This window comes from Colias eurytheme, chromosome 6, assembly GCF_061535395.1.
Source record: "Colias eurytheme isolate Ceu_HAF_F1 chromosome 6, ilColEury1 Martin Lab GWU primary, whole genome shotgun sequence".
In the NCBI taxonomy this organism is placed as follows: Eukaryota; Metazoa; Arthropoda; class Insecta; order Lepidoptera; family Pieridae; genus Colias; species Colias eurytheme.
In genome coordinates, this window is record NC_142985.1 from 4,540,688 (window position 1) to 4,556,786 (window position 16,099).

General features: G+C 34.8%; 1 protein-coding gene across 1 annotated transcript in view; it reads left to right on the forward strand.

The window, feature by feature from the left end:
* The window catches only part of dve (SATB1_N and homeodomain domain-containing protein dve), a 68,540-nt gene extending 54,019 nt beyond the window's left edge, over nucleotides 1–14,521 (forward strand). The window contains exons 3-6 of the mRNA XM_090102617.1: nucleotides 6,456–6,644; nucleotides 7,012–7,241; nucleotides 12,685–13,512; nucleotides 13,625–14,521. Coding sequence (XP_089958743.1) covers nucleotides 6,456–6,644; nucleotides 7,012–7,241; nucleotides 12,685–13,512; nucleotides 13,625–14,290 — 1,913 coding nt within the window. The 3' untranslated portion in view covers nucleotides 14,291–14,521. The remainder of the gene's footprint in view (nucleotides 1–6,455; nucleotides 6,645–7,011; nucleotides 7,242–12,684; nucleotides 13,513–13,624) is intronic.
* The last annotated feature ends 1,578 nt before the right edge of the window (nucleotides 14,522–16,099 follow it).

Genomic DNA, 16,099 nt, shown 5'->3' on the forward strand with positions numbered 1-16,099 from the left:
AACTTAGCATAGATTAAATATGAAAATAAATTCCACAGACTATACTTTAGTTACGATAGAAAAATAGGTACGCAATTTTAATATCCTAATCTTTGAACTAGTTGTGACTATAAGATTACGTAATCAAGGGTCAAACGTGATTAGTTTAATCATTTTACGAATTTTACGGCTTATGGATATCAACAGTTTTTACGTGTTTTCGTGCCTAAAGCTGACCCGATGCTCTTTAGGTAAATTATTGGTTCGATAACGAAATTAACATTGTATTTGTTATGTAAACATTGATTTAACGCAGACTTAGTGTAAATACATTTTTATTTCGGTAATCTAATTTATTGCTATTTATAAATTGGCTAATAAAGTTTATTTTGAATAGATATAAGTTTGTGCGGAGAAATAGATAAGATAAATGTTATTTTTATACTAAGAGACATAAATTTTCCAATCATTGATCGTTTCATAAAATACACTATGAGTGTTAATTGTTAAGTTTTTGTCTGCTTGTGAAATAATTATTGGAAAATAAAACTAGTAGGTGCACATTTAATCATAAATGCTGTGTGGAATGATATTTATTGTTATGTATTTCTTAAATATAAAAGTAACGTATATTCCTGCATTTTACTCATCTCAAAAACAAACTAAACTATTTCAGATTAAATAAAACCCAGTTAGCTTCATTCTATGCATTGTTTAGTTGAGAATAGTTCGTCTGGGATGTCCAGGTGAAAGTTTTGGGGTCTGTAAGGGGATTACTGGACAGGCTTAGCTGTTAGCCCATACGTCCCCCGGATTCTGCCTTGATTTGATTTGAATTGGACCTGTGCAAAATAAATGAAGAAACGGTATGTGTTTCATGGGTTTTGTTAGTGCTTTTTTATTTAAAGAATACCTTTGGAAAGTGAAAGTAAGTTCGTAATGCGAAACATTAGAGAGTGCTCTACGAAAAATTTATTTTTGCCTCGGTTTCGCAAATATTTAATTAATTACACGATCCACGGTTCTAATCTCCTAAATCTGCACAATATTAGAGATAGTTTCAAGATTTTGTTTAATGGAGATTAATTCTTTCACTGGTTAAATTCATTCAAGATAATAGAACCAGAAAAATATGTAGAATGTATGAGTAGGAACTATGAGTATGTATTTTGTTAATTTAATAGATTATTGTTGGTATTTATTATTCCAAAAAAGTCCAGATTGTGATATTATTTTTCCTTGATGTTGATAAAGTTTATTTGTAAAATCGTTTCATGTCTCCATTGAAAAATATTATTTCACTTCAATTTGAATTGTGTACTCATTTTTGTTTTCCAGTTCTTTAGCTCATTCTATTGAAAATATAAAATATTTATCCCAACTTTTTTAAAATGAAATCTATCTAAAAAACACGTATTCAATTTCCTATCTCTATTTCACATAAAAAAACCTATGTAAACCTGAATAAAATACCGTGTCGTTTGATGACACACTAATTACATATCTATAGGAATGCATACAAACTCCTGTCACGCATGTACCGATTAACCATAGTATTTGCTTGGCTTCAGCATCTATCACGCCACGATCTATCCGATCTAAATAGATCATCGCTCACGAATGAGAACTACATGCTAAGCCTATTGTATCCCTCGTTGTACGTTAGCGTTTTACGTTTTCATTGGACGTATGATTATTTATTACGTAAGTTTTTATTTTGAATTATATCGTGGTACGATCACAAAGGTATGGATGATTTGGTTTTAGTGGATTCTTTCATATGAAACGTGTGGATTGGTATTAAATTTGGCATAAGGGTGACAAATCAACATCGAGCTATGCTGCGCTGTACTGCGCTGTGCTGTGCTGTGTTTCATAAGCTACGTTTTTTTAACAATTAAACGATGCTGCGCTGTACTGCGCTGTGCTGTGCTGTGTTTCTTAAGCTACGTTTTTTAACCTTCCTATACTCGAGCGTTGGTCTGTGAGACCGATGAAACACATTTTCGTAATTATTTTTATGCAGGTAAATCCTGTGAAGTCGAGTTCCTTGCTAGTTTCCGGATTTGGGGCTAACTTCATTTTAGTGCAGGTCGCGGCGTGGTCGGCAGAAGTTCACGTGTCATAGCATTTGGCGCCAATCGGTCCGTGAGACCGACGCGAGTATAGGTGCAAGTTTTTGTGTAAGTATTAATATTATATATTTTGTACATTTATATATTTTTTAAGACTTTGAATACTTTATGAAGTATGTATAGTAACATATATGTATGAATGTTGCTCTAAATTACATTTTGAACAATTTTTTAGGCCATACTTCATGTCAAAATGAACGATGATCAAATCAGATTGTTGCTGGAAGAATCAAGTTCTGTTTCTGCTATGAAGACGAAAATGACAGTGAGGTGGAAGACAACGTGGAGATACAAGAAGAGACATACGAAACCGAGCAAGACGATGACAATGAAGAGATATCTGAAGTTCCCGTGATTTTTACTTGGGAAAAGATGGACAGACAAGGCTCAAAACTAAGCCAAACATAGATAAATATGTGCTTTGATATGTTTATTACTATTACTTAGAAGTTTATTTTGTTTTGAAAAAGAAGTTCTGTTTTTAAAGTGAAACTTTTATTACATCGTCTCAAACTTTTTGGTCTGTGTAGCGCATGTCGCGTGTATCGCGGCTGCCGAGTAGGTATACCTACTCGGCAGCCGACCGTCACGCGACATGCGCTACACAAAGCAGTGTTCGGAACCGTTCGAACAGTTTCACTTTTACCGTGGTTTCATAAAACCACACAACATTTTTTTTAGTTTAGTTTAGTTTAGCCGGGCGGCCGGCCGGTACCGCCGCAAACGCTATGTCCCGCAATTTTTAAATCTGTAATATCTTCGAAAATATTCACTTAAATTATGATTTACCGTATGCGGTGTAAAGGGCCATAATATATTAAATGAACAATGTATTCAAGGTATTTAATTGGTTAAGGATTAATGCTGTATTGGTTAAAATCGCTTCGAAAATTAGCCATTATTTGTCGTAAAAAGTAAATGACAAAAATAAGTTATTGTGGGTTATCCATAAGAGATAAACATATACCATCGCGGACTTTTCTGTAGACCTTTTCAATGTGTATAAATACTTAGTACATTATTTTGATAAAACTCGTAGGGCGTTCAGCCTGCGTTTGCAATGTAAGCGGAATAAATGTAATTTTTTACGACATCACATTAGAAACCTCAAAAATAACAGTACTTCTCCACTATTTAATGGATGTTATTATACATATTATAAACCTTCCTCTTGAATCACTCTATCTATTAAAAAAAACTGCATCAAAATCCGTTGCGTAGTTTCAAAGATTTAAGCGTACAAAGGGATATAGGGACATAGGGACAGAGAAAGCGACTTTATTTTATACTATGTAGTGATAAGCTCGACACAGCGCAGCATGGCAGAGCTCCATAAAAACATAGCACAGTTCGGCACAGCGCGGCTCAGCACGGCGGGTAGCGCGCCTCGCTCGAGACTGCTGCGTTTTTAAACAGAGCGTAGCCTCACACAGCGCAGCACAGCATGGTTTGTTTGTATCCTCATTAAAATATTAGACGAGCGAGTTGACCAAACACAGCACAGCGCAGTACAGCGCAGCATAGCTCGATGTTGATTTGTCACCCTAAAGCTAAGCTACAGTTCAATTCGGCAGCTTTTAAAGAAAAATAACCAGTAGAAGGAATGAAAAATTAAATATCAATCATAAATTAGTTAAAAAATAAATATGTAAATCTACATTATAAGAAGATTAAAGCGTTAATTAATATATTTTTGTCTAGTATATACTTAGCGAAGTACAATATACATATTAGCAAGTAAATTCCTTACATCGAAGGGGAGACCGGATGAGACTTTTAAGAGGTTACTTATGCTAACTCCGAGTTAAGTACGCACCTCTTCAGTTCATTGTTAATGCCTTCTTCACTCAAATAAGTGATTAGAATCTGTATTCGCTTTATTTGTGCGGAGATTTAAATATGTATTTATGTAATGAAATGTGAAATTGGCTACAAAAATATTTTGTATAATGTTGAGAACTTTCACGTAAAACGATTCTTAATAAATATGATAAGCGCAACTTAAATGAATATATAAACTTTATGTAATTAATTTTGTCTTAATACTTTAATCGTATTACAAAATTAAAAGCTTTTTAACTCCATTATTCTAAAGGCGCGTAGTAATTCGTAGCATCAAACGCTACACCGTAGCTCTACGAGCTCTACATTTTCTACTCCCCTATTAGAATAATCTATTTCACTACTTCTCAAGTACATACTATACAAAAGGTACCCCACTGTTTATACTTTGTTTTAACCAGCCAAGCCCGATTATGTATTCACACATCAACGTCACTAAACGTTCGTTAAACTCCAGTTGGTGTAAAGTTTTAATTCGCATTTCGCACTACTTATACATCAGGCGCTCCTTGACATCGGTGCACGCTTTTGTTAAAGACTGAAATCTTTTTAAGAGAGCTTAGATCAGTTAAGCTTTGGAGCGAGCGAACCTAATTGCCATTTTATGTTATGCGCTAATGAACAATGTAGCGAACTAAGATGCAATTTACGGTACAAGTTCTTTGGTGGAAGATTAGCGTGTTAGTTCGTATAATCCGTGATTGTTTGCGTATTGATCTATTCATATCGGTGTATTTGCGGAACATGTAAATTGTCTAAATATACAGGGTGTCCCACTTTCGGTATACTAAGCGCAAAGGGACTTGTAGTTTTGCATACGCTGAGTACGTAAAAAATAATTATAAAATTCCAGACGCATTTTTTTTTTAAATAGAGGAATTCTTAAAATTCCATGTGTACACCCCCAACAAGCAAACCGCCCAACTTTGCCACCCGCATGTGAGCTATCGTTTAAGATTATGTTTTCATAGACAAAATACTCACATTAGCGAAGCGGTATATGCCGGCTGCGCGAAGCTAGAGACGAATACATGGATTTTAAGGAAAAATTTAGCAAAAAATTTTTCGCGTAATTTTGTTATTTAAGTTTTTTTTATGTGATCAGTGTATGCAAAACTACAAGTCCCTTCGCGCTTAGTATACCGAAAGCGGGACACCCTGTATATGCATAGGAACTTGTATCGAATTATCCAGAATTTTTTCGTATGTTGATAGTTCAATAGGTAAACGCTATTATTGTATTAAATTATCATTTTTGTAACTAATAGTAATGAAAATTTTCTCCATTAATAAACTCGAATCGAGATTATTTATCGCGCAGAACCTAATATTAATAAAGTCGGTAGTTCTAAGCCAAGGGATTTAACTGACCGCAGGACCGTCCGGCCCCGCGACTAAATCACAACTAATCCATATTAAAGCATAGGTGCTAACCTGAAACTACCCTCCAAATCTCATCGACTAAAGAACTTGCTCGAAAACTATTGAAAGTTACATTATGAGATTAAAACCCATCATATTCTATTTTGACCCTAAATCTGAAGGAATTAAGTGGTTAACATTGTATCGTATTAAATTATCATTTTGTGTTTAGTGTGAAATGTTTTAGAACTGTGTGTTTTGTATTATTTTTTAATGAAGCTTGATTGAAACGAAGGTAATTATAATGTTTTCTAAATGAATGCTCGATACTAAATACATAGTAACAAAAAGTACGAATATTGTTGTTGTGCGATACCAAAGCAAAAAAGTTAAAAATATTTTAAAAGCGCCAGTTGCTTTTTTCATAATTTTAATGCATCGGCGTAAAAATGCAACGAAGCAGCAAGAACTATTTAATATCGCTGAAGAAAGACTCAAAGTGACGGTAAAAGCATTGGCCGACACAAAGCGATCTACAGACGGCTGCTTCGACACAGAGCAAGGATTAATTATTATTTTAACATTTCACTCTTTAGGTTTTTTAACGCTGCCATGAGCAAGTCAAAAGCATTTTCGCTTGAGAAGTTACTAAATAATTAATACGCTTTCTTGACGACAGTGTTTCGACGTCTTCCGAACATTTTTCAGGCGAGAAAAGTTTTACGTGATGTTTTTACTTAAGTGGACCGTGGACGTCGTCCCTCATTGCGATCTACGTCAAATATGAATAAATGAACTATGAGTAACTAAAGCTGTAAATAAAAGATTACATTTTAGGATTATTAAACGATTTCTTGTTTGTGTACTACATGTTAACTATCACCAAAGGTTAGGGAAGTTTTGGAGCATAATAAAATTTTACTCATGTTTTTTTTCTATTGTATTAATATACATACACATGATACATAATGTAGACATTTACTTGTCTTACAACAAAATATGTATATCTACCATGTATCTGCTTACACGTTACCTCTTATGCCAATAATTATACCTCACTTCTAACCAAAAAAGCATTCCCACTGAATATCTATTAGTAATTGATATATTAATTAATCATATCTATATTTGTTCAAGGCAAGACCCTGCCAGTCCACTGCGTGGTGGAAGCGGTCTCCTCTCTAGAAGAGGGAGCCTGGCGCCGTCGGGCTGTGGTGGAAACTGATAGCTACGTCATCATCCCCGCGGCAACCGCGTTCCATGAACTGGTGCCGGCTGCTATGATGCGGCTTGGATATCCTCATGAACTGGCTGCTTCTGCTAAAGGTAATCTTTTTTATTAGTATATAAAATATATATACATCACAGTACAGTAAATGACTAAATGCAATCGATCCTTATTTGAGAGTTAATCTATTTTAGCGAGAGATTTATCAAAACTTGCTATATGCAGATCTGCAATTAAGAGCAAGGAAAAAACAATATTGTACTTTATTAAATACGTTATAACTTTACATGTATCAATTGAAACAACAGAATTCGTGGTGCTACAATTGGGAAAAATTCTCCGTAACCTAATTTTAGGAAATTTCTTATCAGATCTTTTTGCTTTCACTTACATTTCATCATTATCTACTCTATCAAGATCCATAGTCACTTTATTCCTTACTCTAATTCAATACCTTTCCACCAGGATCTGTAGTCATAAACAACTGGAAGCCACTTCCCTTCGAGCGCATATCTGACGGGCCACTTGCAACGGTTGGCGAAGTACTGGGCGAGCTGACCACGGTCGCAACCCTGAGGATCCAGCTGCTGCGACCAAGACCAACACCATTGCAAGATATTAAGGACAAGCTGTTGAGATTGCTGCTGGTCCAGAGCAGACCGCTTTTGATGTCCACTGGCTGCCCCTTGGATGAGGTAAAACACGTATATATATCTTATAGGTACCTATAAATAGAGTAAAAATTAAATTTATCAATCTATTATGTGATAATTCTTAAATATAAAGCTAATGAACTTAAAATTTCTTAAGTATTCAAGGAAAGACCAAGCTATAATATATTGAAGGAAAAGAACAATGCCATGCATAGATTATGAAAAAACTAGGCAACTTCTAATTTCTAGTTAAACACACTAATCCACGTGTAATACGTTTAAACCTATTTATACTAGTATTTTTCAGTGTACAAACTACAATATACTAATAGCAATAAGTCAAATTAAAAGAAAAACAAATCGATAGATATCAACCTCTTACTTCACTACCATAGTTTTCGTTTCAACAACTGTATTTCAATACCAATTCAATACAATTGCGATTTAATTAGATCAACTAAATTACCGAGATGTAACAAATACAAATTCGGCGTATTATCTAAACATCTGTCAAAGCAAATAACATCAATCGAGGCATTAAAACCAACTCTTAACGACAATGCGATCGCGCTACACTGGGCTGAGCCAGATTCCCACTGTCCTGGTAATGTTACGTTTTAATACCTGATTGTAACCCCGGGACAGAACAATACGCCCCCCCTCACCCCTAAACACCCCCCCTCATTACCGGGAAATTCATTGTTTTCATATTTAAGCCGGCAACTGAATAGTCCTCCATTACCAATTGAAAATATTCGTGGTTATGTATAATTATTACGATTTTGTCGATATATTAATGCGAGGGCAGTGCGTTAATATTATAAATTTAATTATTGAAACTAAATATTTTACGTGTTTTTTTTGGGAACAAATATTGAAAAGTTGGTGAATCAATTTGAAATACATAATTACATTTTGCCATTTTGGTCATAGAACTGTCAATACTTCCATTTCGAGTTTCGATAAAGACCATTTATAGAAAACCCGGTCGTTATTAAATAAAATAACCCTTCATAGATAATTTTCCCCGAACATAACTACAACTTCACCTGAAATTTTCGTCGTTTTCCGACCAATGAAAACGCAATTATCGTAACCGTTATTCAATTAGGACCGCTACAATAACAATTGAAAGTACGGTAAGTCGTTGTATTTTAAGTCCTCTTAACAATTTCGACTTCGTATCTCAACATACAAATGCCGCTCATCGCGAGGTCGGATTTTAAAGATGGAGACAGATTATCAAAGTCTTGTTAAGTAGACTCCCGTATATTTGGGGCTCGTTATAATTTACACGCTGTCTAAGTCCCTGCTAATAAGGATCAGGGAAACGCTGTTTTCATATTCTTCCTTTGTAACAAGATGTATCGGAATATTTAATAACGTGTTTTATGTATGAATTATGAGAACTTGATATTTAAAATCTACAATGATTAACGACTTACCATTTTCTTACACTTATAATTATAAATTATGGTCGTTGTAAAAGATCTTCGGTTTTTTATATTTTCATTATGTACCCACTCCTTAATTTTGATGATCTGCCCTATAAAATTGTAAAAATAATTGTGAATATACAGTTTTATAAACTAAGACATAGCACATCAATGCCTCATGCTTCATACATAATACATTGAATTGAATCTGAGACTCATCCGCGTTGGAACCTTATTAAATTTTCTAAACATCCACTTCGTCATAGGGTTAGTTAAGTGAAGGTACTTTAGATTAAGGAGGAATAAGTTTAAAGCTTCCCCCTTTTCTTGCAAAACTTTCAGATAAAATAATACACCGATAATTTGCTCTTTTACATTCGTGATTTTAATTAAACCGTGAATTAAAAAGTCATATTAACTTAATTAATAAAAGCCATAAAATTTAAGAAATAAATAAATTACAATAATATTACAAGAGTAGGTACGTAGTAAATTCCATAATTTTCGCATAGGGATTTATTTTGCAGTTTTTATAAGATATCTTAGAACAATATTTTATTTACAAATTTTCGATCACATGTTTTAATCAAATAATAAATCCCCATTACCCACGTGCTCTTCCAATATATTAGCGTAATACAAGCGGGCCCGATCCCTCATCTTACCACCTTGAGTTAGCGAAAGAGGGTTAAAAGGAGTTTTAGATGTACGAACGCTTTTGATCTTATTAATACCATAAAATAATGCTTTATAATCTTATTAAACGCGAGGTTAGCGTTCGAGGCGCGCCCTCGCCTGACACGATTCGGGTTTGAGATTTCAATTTAGCGCTTTCAGGGTTATAGGGGAGACCGAGGGGTTTTGAAACAAAGGTGAGTTGAAACAGTCCCGATTTCTCGGAACCTAAAACCGTTAGCGATCTGGAAACGTAGTTTTTAATCACCTTCCACAACCCGCTATCGCGTCAGTTTACGCCGATGACGTCAGTTGTGCAGTTGTGTAGTTCTGAATGACATGTGCCGAAAATCGCTAAAAGTAAGTATTTCACGAATTTTTACGATGCTCGTACTTTATTAGTGGTTTTGTATTTTGGGTTGAGTTATATACGTTTTGAAATCTCATTATCTATAGATTCATGAAATATACTTGGTAAATTTGATTTCTGTGTATTTACTGCTTGATCGTGATTTGAATAAAAATTGGGAGGTTTTTTCTCACTGAGGTGTAAACAAACTGTTTCAACTCTCCTCGGTTTAAATTGAACATATAATTATAGCTAAGAAATAAAAAGTACTTTACATTAATGCATTTTATTGTTGATTTAATGTGTTTATTTGTTTCAACATCCCTACTGAAGCAACTAAAGCAAGAAAAAGATCAAAACCAGGCAGTAAAACTAAAAAGGTTAAGGTTCTCAAAAAAAGAGAGGAAACGAAGAAGGTGATGAAGGAGAAGAGGATTAATCCTGCTGCATTTGCTGTATGGAGCCATATTCAAACTACTTGTCAGATTAATGTGTTTCCAATTGATCTTTGACATTTTTTTCTAGTATTTTTACTTAAATAATTTATAGCACTGATTGTAACACTTAAAAAAATTACTGATAGTTAATAACTACTTTATGTCAAAGATTTAATTATATAAGAATGCAATAAAACATTTTGTTGATTTGACTGATTATAATTGATGTTAAGCATAAGGCGTCATGTTAATTTTTAGTAATTAACGAGTTTATTATTTGTATTAGACCTACTTGACTGATATGTCATTAAAATATTACTAAAAAGGTTGTTGAGTACTTGAAAAGATTGATTTTAATTAAAACCTTTAGATCAAATCATCATTTGCACGCCTCATAAGCGAAGCGTTGAGGTGGGTACTACTGTCACTTCGCGCAAAACATCTGATTTTTCAAACTTAAAATGTCTTTATGTATCATACATTGCACTTGTAAGATAATACATACACACACATATTAAGAAAAAACACTATTTTTAACTATATTGATATTTTTGATGTCATTTTTGTTATTTAAACTAGTTAAAAAACAGTTTAAAAAAGTTCTGTCTTGGACGTCCGTGTGTCTGTATGTGCGGATCCTTTTTCTTGTTAACACGATAGCGACTGAAATACTTTACTAATCGAGTCTTTTTTTTTCTCTTACGCTTGAGTATGCTCAGGAATAGAACCCTTTCATTTTTCAGGGTCTGATGCGATGTGGTTTAATTGTTATTAAATAAACAAAAATAATAATTAATAAATATTTATTAAAAAAAAATTATGAGGCGTGCACTTTTGGATTTTCCAAATTATTTTATTTTGCAGCTCCCATTACTGCCCAAAATCGTAATGTTTTAACTCTCCTCGACCTCTGTTTCATCTTACCTCGGTATGAGGAGAGTTGAAACAAGTTGACTTGTTACGGTTAAATCGATTTTTCACCACATTTTTTAAGGCTTACAGTTTCTTTTTGCTAACCATTCGCAAGTGTATAGAATAACCTATCGATTGGTACTAGTACCTCAAGATTTCTGATTATAGTTTGAGTTATATTAAACAAAACGTGAAAATTGTTTCAACTCCCCTCGGTCTCCCCTACATAATTGACGAATAATTACATTGCTTAAAAATAATACACCAATATCGAAAATATGGAGTCGAAAAACCTTAAAGCGAGAATTTACAAGTTGTGAAGCGATAACTAATAAGTCAAAGGAAGCCGCAATGAGGCGAGATAATCAAAGACATCGCTCGAAGTTAACAGTAGCTAAACGCCAGATGAACTCCGACTATGATATTATGGTAATTTATCGCGCCAATTTGCGCTACTTCCATTTCCATTCGCAACAAACTTTTACAACGCTCTTGAGAACTGTTTGAATTAGAATCAAGAGATGAATTCCATAAATGTGTCTTAATGATATCTCGGAGAAGTGTTATCTCCTCTAATTCTGACAGGTGTAAAGTAGCAAATATAAACAGAATGAAATTAATATCAGATAAGACTAAGCCTATTGTGTTCTAAGTTGTCCTTAGTAACTACGAGTGTATCAAGTGATGTTCGCAATCACACACCGAATTACGTACCGAGAAGATTACACATGACAGAGTTATCACGGAGGCGCCAGCTCTCGTAAATCTTACATGTATCTGAAGCAGACAATATCTGAAAGCAAATATGACCGCACTATTTAAAAACACAAAACAAAGAGGCGGATTAACGTATCACTGTGGCTAGATGCTAATGCCTCCAGGTTGACATGAATTAACACTATCTGATGCAATACTTGGCTACTGTTTAACTAACATTCGGCAATGCATAGACATACGTGCAAGGCCGACAACTTGCTTCACAACGTAATCACTGCTATTGTACAATGTAATCTACTGATATGAGCAGATTTTGCTTGCATAACTGTAAAGCTAAACATCTGTATTATCTTAAAAGATATATGATTCAATTTTCCCGCTTGAATAATTAATACTTGATCAAATAAGGGTGTCAAGATATGTTAAATACATAGTTATATAATTAAAACGAGACTTTGAACGTGAAAATCTCTCTATTTGCCTATTGTGTTAAACGAGTCGAGAGTGTACTTTTCAATCTAGATACCGACGAAACATTTTAGTACAACCACTTAGTTACACGGTGTGCCGGCGTTTCGTTAAGGCGTTGTAGGTGGATGCTAATTATAAAGACGCCCTTCCCGCTCATTGTTTTAGAGCAAACCATGATTGAAGTTTCGGCGGCGGCGAAGGAGTGATACGCACTAACCAGCGAGCAAACACCTCGCATCTGCACCGAGCCGGCCGCTGGCGCATGACACATACATTAACAGCCGGCCTAATATTTTCATAATCTAATGGCAATGTTCTGAGAAACAATGCTCGCTGTTTATTCAAACAATTATCTCTGTATCTGTTATTGGTTAGACTGACCTCTTTAAAACCATCTAAAATTGTTTGCGGTTTCTTTTTGTTTTCTGTTTGTTGTACAAACATTGGTATGGGTAGCGTGAGACTTGATATACTTTTTATTGTTACAGGTGACATTGGCGCAGATATGCAGAGGGCAGGATAGAACACCAGGGCCACACAATTTACATGAACCTACGGAAGAAACTCGTCGCAAATTCGAATCTTGGTGGAGTGCACAAGTGTCACCTCGTCCCCCGCCCTTTAGTCCTCGTCGGTATCCTTCGCCAGGACCCAAGAACAGATCTCCTACCTTAAATGCCATGCCGGAACATTTGCATCCAGCTCTTCAAACCGTTCAAAGTCAATATCCAACTCAAAAAACTAGAATGAGAACAAGCTTCGATCCTGAGCTAGAATTACCAAAGCTACAGCGTTGGTTCGCTGAGAATCAGCATCCCAGCAGGCAACAAATACAGCAGTATGTTCGAGAATTGAATAATCTGGAATCGAGAAGAGGCCGAAAACCATTGGACGTTAATAATGTCGTATACTGGTTCAAAAATGCAAGAGCTGCACAAAAGAGAGCCGAATTGCGCAATATTGGTGGATTGGGAGGACATCTTGGAATTAATGGCTTCAATAGTAGAAGTCACAGTCCTTCAAATGGGTCGTTATTGACTGGCAATGATAACTATTCACCGCATGATCACAATTTATTAAAAAGCCCAATGCAGCTTTCTGGAAGCCCTGGGCGATACCCAATGTCTGTGATGTCTGAAGACAATTTATCGAATGCTGGGTCTGATATGGAAGACGATGGTGTTGATATGAATACCGATGAAAGGCCAGACAGTCCAGATGCTCCATTATCACTCATAACTACTAGGAAAAACAACAATGAAAATGAAAAAGAGGAATTATCTAAGGAATCACCAAAGCCTCCAGATATAATAAAGGTAAATTTCATATGATACTGTAACAAAATTACGTTAAGGGTCTGGTAAAATTTTCTAAAACAAACACTCTTACTGACTTATTAGTTCTTTCTAAACAAATTTATTTTTACAGGTACATGACATCAAACAAGAGCCTCGAGATTTAACAAAATCTGAGCAGATGCAATCACCGCAACGGTCGCCAGCAAAAAACAGTGATAGTTCGCACAATAACAATAACAACAACAATGATGATGAAAATGGGGTCGGCGACGAGCAGGACCTCGCTTCTGATGATGAAGTTGTTCAAGAACGTCATTACAGACCTGCGTCACCACACCTCGATCGTCTACCGTTTCCCATGGTCCCAAACCATCCGATGTTCAGCCACGGGATTATGTATATGAGTCAGTACATGAGTGGCTTTCCTGGAGTTGGACCGGTTCCTGGTGAAGGCGCTAGTGGTTTGAACCTCGCTCTAGCGGGAGCTTCCGACGAACGCCGCAAACGCAACCGGACCTTCATTGACCCCGTCTCTGAAGTCCCTGTTCTAGAACAGTGGTTTTCCATGAACACGCACCCGTCACACAACTTGATTCTCAAATATACCGAAGAATTAAACAGAATGCCGTACAGGCAAAAATTTCCGAGGCTCGAATCGAAAAATGTTCAGTTTTGGTTCAAGAACCGACGGGCAAAGTGCAAACGCTTGAAGATGTCACTGTACGAACCGACTTCGCCGGGACATTACGGGCATCCGGGACACCCACACGCTATCGCGGAAAGGAAAATGGTCTGAACCAATACGATTGTATAGAAAAATTGATTGACTATCAATGTTAGCCAATAACCGTGACATCATTTTAGAAAGACTGAATAAGAACCGTTGATGGTGTGTAGTGCCATGTTAGTATTAAAGAATGTTGCATCTGTGCATCCTATAACGTATTACAGAAGTCTTTAAAGTATAGGTATTTAATAATCGTAAGCTATACGTTTGCTTGTTAGAAAATATTACGAAATCATATCTATACATATAATAAATCTGTAGAAGGGTCAATTCTGTACATTGAAAATATTGAAAAAATAAATAGCAGGGGGTGTTACTGGATCGATACCAAACCCAAATATGTGATTAAAAAAATTTTTGTCTGTCTGTCTGTCTGTCTGTCTGTATGTTCAGGCATCACGTAAAAACTAACGGTTCGATTTCGATGAAACTTGGTATAATTATACCTTATTATCCTGGGCGTAAAATAGGATACTTTTTATCCTGGAAAAATACGTAAAAAAAAATAATCTTAATTTTTCAGTTTTATCCATAGACGTTGTTCTGTAGAACCGCGAACACACGTTGCGTATTATTATAGGCCTAGCCGTATTTGGGTCCAATAGATATTTATAAGATGTCATTGTCAGAGTTACTCAAAATGGAGAAATAAACCATCCACGCGAAGACCGACATCCGCGCGGACGGAGTCGCGGGCGGAAGCTAGTGAAAACTAAAATTGGTATTTAAGTCCATTAAACTCAATGTAAAAATCATTTCCCCTTTGTCACGTCATTATGAATTTGAATCTCAAAATATATTACGTATAATATTATCTCGCGTTTGTATATAAGTAGCATACTTTTTATTTATTAAAGTTATAGAAATTGTAATACATAGTATCTAAAAGGTGGATAATCTCATCATTTGTGCTTATGTAGTTGGTACTTATCTAGATGAACATAAAAATAATTTTATGATAATGTATAGAAAATAATGAGTCAATAAGATATACTTTAGAATTATATCGCACATAACTGTATATTATGTTCTATATTATAGTATAATTGACCTTCTTGTTCGTTAGTCTCTACAAAGTTATAGAATACGCACATTCCTTATTTTTGTTAAGTAATACTCAATCCAAAGATTGATTAGAATAAAGTATGTTAAACCAAACTCATACATAGATACTTGTCTTACCGGCCCAAAAAATTAATAATAGGCATAAAACTGTACATATATGCAATATACGCTTACAATTGACAAAAATTAAACCTAGTCTGCTCTAAAAAGTATAATAAAGTGTACTTTTCTCTACCATTCAGATAAGAAATACAGCAACTAATTATTATAAGTGAGACAAGTTATAAACTGTTACAGTATTTACGCATTTATAAAACGAGGCTGTTTTTTCGCGCAGTTTCATAAAATATTGTTTTATAGTTTTAAACGAAATAGAAATAAAAAATTAAATTGTTTTGTTATTTCGATGTTATGCTTGTTTTGTGAAGCTGTGATGGTATTTCCAAATAATTGTAAATATTTTATTAATGTTATAAGATTATTGTAAAACTACGTCATTAGGCTCACAACAAAAGCATTTATGGCTTGTATAATTGATTAATATCGGCTAAATGTTTATTCCATTCAATTATATAAACGAAAAGTTTATTGAATATATTACGTATGATACTGAAACATGCTATTTTATTGAATCCCTTACAATATAGAAATTAAGTAAAGTAAGTATATACTTTACCATATGGTAAGTAATGGAACACGCAGCGTCACTCGCTTGGCACCAGGAAAAAGTAGCGTGCTAATCCAGACTCTAAA